The 5,162-nt window shown below is 35.4% G+C and overlaps 1 protein-coding gene across 1 annotated transcript; it reads left to right on the top strand.

Annotated features, from left to right (window-relative positions):
• LOC107626842 (uncharacterized mitochondrial protein AtMg00810-like) lies at window positions 4,163-4,918 on the top strand. The gene has a single exon (XM_016329735.1). The coding sequence runs from the start codon at window positions 4,163-4,165 to the stop codon at window positions 4,916-4,918; it is 756 nt and encodes a 251-aa protein (XP_016185221.1).

The raw sequence follows: 5,162 nt of genomic DNA, 5'->3' as shown, positions 1-5,162 counted from the left end.
ATATATAATTCTTATGATATTAACAAGCTTAATCATTCATGCACCAAGAAGAATGAATCTAAAACTTTTGATATAAAAGGATCAAATTTTATACGAATTTTTTAATTTTTTGTATTATATTTTTTATTACATAAAAGTAATTTTAATATGATTGAGTTAGTTTTAGAAAAATAATTATCAACATATAAAAAATATAACAGAAATTATATTTAATAAATTTTATTTTTAACATAATAGTAATAAATCATAAACTATTGATTATTTCAAAGGTACCGTACCTTTATATAATACAAGATACAAATTTTAAAATAAAATAATAATTAAAATAAGTTATCATGAAAAATAAAGTAAAAGTTTTTTCTTTTAACAATATAAGTTTAGAAGAAAAATTATAATGATGTTAAAGTACATAATGTAATTACTAAAACATAACGATGCAAGTAATCATTAATTTTATATATAATAATAATGATGTTAAATATGTTAATATTTTTGGAAACAACAAAATATTTAGCAACAAAGATACTCCCTCATTTATGATGGATATTAGAGATAAAGTGTAACTTGTGCTAAGCGTAGTAAAATTGTTAGTCAGTTAAAGAAAGATAGTTAAATGAGAATAGTAGTGCTAAGTTTGTGACTGGTTAGTGGCACTATATAAGGTATGTATCAATATAATAACAAAGTGTATATTTATAGTGTACTCATCATTTTTTCAATAATACATCATGAGAGTTTTTTAGATTCTTCTTCTTTCTCTGTTCTCTCTCAACTCACCTTCCCGTTCTCTTCTCTAAAGAGCCTCTGATACATTCACATGGTATTAGAGCTCTCAGGTTCTGATCCATGGCAACTCCAAGCAAATTCCAAGCTTTCTGCAAACTCCACTACACGAGCGATAATAAACATCGTCTCCTTCAAGCTCAATGACGATAACTTCGTGCCTTGGAAGCGTTAAGTACTGGCGTTCATCAAATCAAATGGACTAAAGGAGAATCTCAATCCGAAGAAGATTTCGAAGTGATACAAGACTGATGAAGATTGCGAGGAAGAAATTGAGACTCAGGAGTTCGATTGGGAGCAAGATGATCAATTCCTGGTGTCGTGGTTGTTTGCATCGATCGATCCAAGCTTCACAAGTCAAGAAGCAAATTGTGAATTCGCATATGAGATCTAGTACAACTTGAAAGATTATTTTGTAAAACGGTTGAAATCGAAAGTGAAACAGCTCAAAATGCAACTCAAGACTATAAAACTATAAGGATCGGTGGCCGAATACATGACCAAGCTTAAGAAGGTAATAAATGCCCTATTTGCTTTAGGTGCACCTCTTTCAAATGAAGAACTTGTTGAAACAGTGTCTCAAGGTTTGAACGAAGAGTATAGTGTATTTATTATTATAATTAATGTTAGATATGATAAAATAACAAAAAGTGAGGTAGAATCACTACTAGTAATTTAAGAAAAATTAGTTGAAAGATTTAAACGAACTGTAATAGAAACAATGCAAGTCAATTTAGCTCAAGGAACATATTAAAAACCATAGAATCAACAGTTTAACTATCAAGAGTATCAACCAAGCTTCTAGCAGTAGCATCAATTTCAAGGAAGAGGTCAAAATTTTAGAGGAAGAGGAGCTTTTAGAGGTAGAAGATGGTTTCTATGGTAATTCTAGACCACTGTGTTTGTTTTGTAGGAAATTTGGACATAGAGTATGGGAATGTTTTCATAGATCTAATCAAGACTTCTAGAATTCTCATGAGGCTGTGACAAATGCACCACCTCCACCTTTATCCTCCTTTCACAGACTAAAGACCGATCAACAAGCTAGAGCTATTTTTGCAGCAGCATAGCCAAGAATACCTCTCACTGATAAAGCCTGATACCTAGACACTAGCACATCACATCATCTGACCTTTGATGCAAATAATTTGATTGCAAACTCAGAGTATGAAGGAACAGATCAAGTGTTAATAGGTAATGGCCAATGTATGAACATAAATAGTATTGGCAAAACCATACTATTTGCTTAGTCTAATTCCTATGATTTTAAATTGTTAAATCTACTACATGTGCCTTCCATTACCAAAAACTCATTAGTGTAGCTAAGTTTTCTCTTGACAATCACGTCTTCTTTGAGTTTCATCTGTTTAATTATTTTGTGAAATGTCAAGAGACCAAGAAAATTATGTTAAAGGGGTCTTTTAGAGGAGGATTATAACACTTTGATAATATTGGAGTGCTTACAAAGGCAGCACAATCAGATGCAACATCTCACACATCCATATTGCATTGAGTCGCAGTCTCAGTCCTTTGAATTCAGGTTCTAGTCTTGTAATAATAAGCAACACCAATAATGTAAACACTATATATAATGATTTTAATATTTGGCACAAAAGGTTAAACCATTCCTCTACAAGAATTGTTGAAAAAGTCTTACAAATTGTAATATTGGATATATAAATAAAACTAAATTTTTACTAAATGACTCATTGTGTAATGCTTGCTGTCAGGGTAAACTGCAAAATTTATCCTTCTCAGATTTCTAAATAGTTTATGATCAACCTTTAGAATTAGTCTTCTCAGACATATGGGGTCTAGCACCTATTGTCAATAGCTCAGACTTTAGGTATTACATCATTTTTATTCATGCTAAGACTAGATACACTTGTCTATACCTCCTCCAAAATAAAAGTCAAGCTTTTCAGGCATTTATTCAATACAAACTGTTGATACAGAATAAAACTAGTCACCGGATTAAAACACTTCAAACGGATAATGGCAAGGAGTACACCTCACACTCCTTCACACATTTTTTGATTGAACATGGGATTTCACATAGACTAAGTTGTCCGTATATTCATCAGCAGAATGAAAAAGCTGAAAGAAAATGTCGGCATGTGACAGAAACTCCCTTAACACTTCTCTTACAAGCCTCCATGCCTCTCAAGTTCTAGGATGAAGCTTGTCTCACTGTCATTTACCTCATTAACCCACTGCCATCTGCCACTACACAGCATAAGTTACCATATGAGCTTTTGAACAATAGAACTCTAGATTATAGGTTTCTTAAGGTCTTTGGATGCTCATGTTTCCCTCAGTTTCGACCCTGTCAGCAACATAAGTTCGATTTCAAGACCCACAAGTGTCTGCTTTTGGGATACTCACCACATCACAAAGGATATAAATGCCTGTGTCCCTCTAAAAAACTCTATGTGTCGAGACATGTAATCTTTGATGAGTCTGAATTTTCATATCAGTCTTTGTTCTTTAATCAAAAGCTGATCCCAAAGGCATCAATACCCTACACATCTCAACCTACAACACTGCCCATTACCTTGAAGAAAGTCCCTGTGTTACCCAACAAGAAACTAGAATTCCTTCATGAAGCCTTGCCAATCTCAGTAGCACCAACATCACGAGCCAATTCACTAAATCCTGCCACAATCACAACTTGTCAAGAGAGCCAATCTTCCATCTCCCAACCAGAACCTCACAATGCCACCCTCTCACATGTATCTCCTATGTTTGTTTTACCTAAGTCAATTGCCAATACTATTTGTACTGATTTTTGTCCATTATCTACTGACACTTGTATCTCTAACTCTACTTCTGAGTTTCCCTTAAGTAATGTAGGATTTATTGCACAATTAGTCCAAGCTGCCACTGAGACTGAGAAAAGACTTGGCAGAATGCATCCCATGGTTACACGGAGTAAGGCAGGAACTTTCAAGCCTAAAGTGTACTCATCACTGCTTAACTCCTCTAATATAGATCTCACACACGTCGAGCCATCCTTAGTTGCTCAAGCCCTATCTTCGCCACATTGAAAGGCAGCAATGGATGAAGAATATGCTACCTTGATGACGTGCAAAACCTAAAAACTAGTAGATGTCTCAGCAGTTGTAGAACCAATTGGATGTAAGTAGATTTTTTGCATAAAGAGGAAACCAGATGGTAGTGTACAGAAGTACAAGATGCAACTAGTGGCAAAAGGATTTCATTAGAGAGAAGGATTTGATTATGGTGAGGTGTTCAGCCCGGTTGCTAAGCCTGCGACAATTCGTGCAATTTCGGCAGTGGCGATGTCAAGACAATGATAAATATGGTAGTTCGATTTCAACAATGCCTTCCTTATTGGTGACTTGTTAGAAAATGATACATGGTGCAACCTGAAGGGTATAGTTTTGGCACCAATCTTGTGTGTAAGCTTGAAAAGGCATTATATAGTCTCAAGCAAGCTCCCCATGCTTGGTTTCTAAAGTTGAAGGGCATTCTTAAGGGCTTTGGTGTCACAAGTACCACCTTTGATCCATGTCTATTTGTCAAATACTCCTCCCTCTCTATAATCTATCTTTTAACATATGTCAATGACATTCTAGTTACAGGTACTGCTGTAAGTGAAGTGAACAAGCTGATTGTTGATTTAAACAAGGTCTTTACACTCAAGAATTCAAGAAAAATGAGTTTCTTCCTTGACATTGAGGCTGAGAGGTCAGCCACAGGCTCCCTGGTCCTTAAGCTATCTAAGTATGTACGCGATTTACTCATGAGGGTTGACATAGTTGGCGCTCGGCCTATGTCCACTCCTATGATGAGAAGTCTCAAGCTTGATACATCTGGTGCAGTCTTTGATAATCTATCATTGTATCACTCTATGGTAGGTGGATTACAATACGTCACCATCACAAGACTGGACATTACGTTTGCAGTGAACAAGGTCTCTCAATTTTTTCACACTCCCTTGGAGCAATATTGGAAGACTGTGAAGCATATTTTGCGATATCTAGCAAGGACAATAGACATGGGTTTAGAGTTTCATAAGAGTAAGAATTTCAGAATTTTGGCATTTTGTGATTCTGATGGGATAGCAAATCCGGTGGACAGAAAATCTCACAGGGATACTATGTGTTTCTAGGCTCGAATCTTATTTGCTGGTCAAGTAGAAAGTAAGTTTCAGTGTCCAGGTCCAGCATTGAAGCAGAATTCAGGGCATTAACTGATGCCATGACAAATACCATGTGGCTGCAGAAGTTGCTATTTGAAATGCATCTTCCTCCGAGTACAGCACCTGCTTTGTTTTGTGATAATCAAAGCATCGTGTTGATGAGTCGAAATTCAATCCACCACAATAAATCAAAACACTTCGAAATTAACCTGCA

The sequence above is a fragment of the Arachis ipaensis genome, chromosome B02, assembly GCF_000816755.2.
Source record: "Arachis ipaensis cultivar K30076 chromosome B02, Araip1.1, whole genome shotgun sequence".
NCBI classification, from domain to species: Eukaryota; Viridiplantae; Streptophyta; class Magnoliopsida; order Fabales; family Fabaceae; genus Arachis; species Arachis ipaensis.
This window is presented reverse-complemented; position numbering and strand designations above follow the sequence as displayed.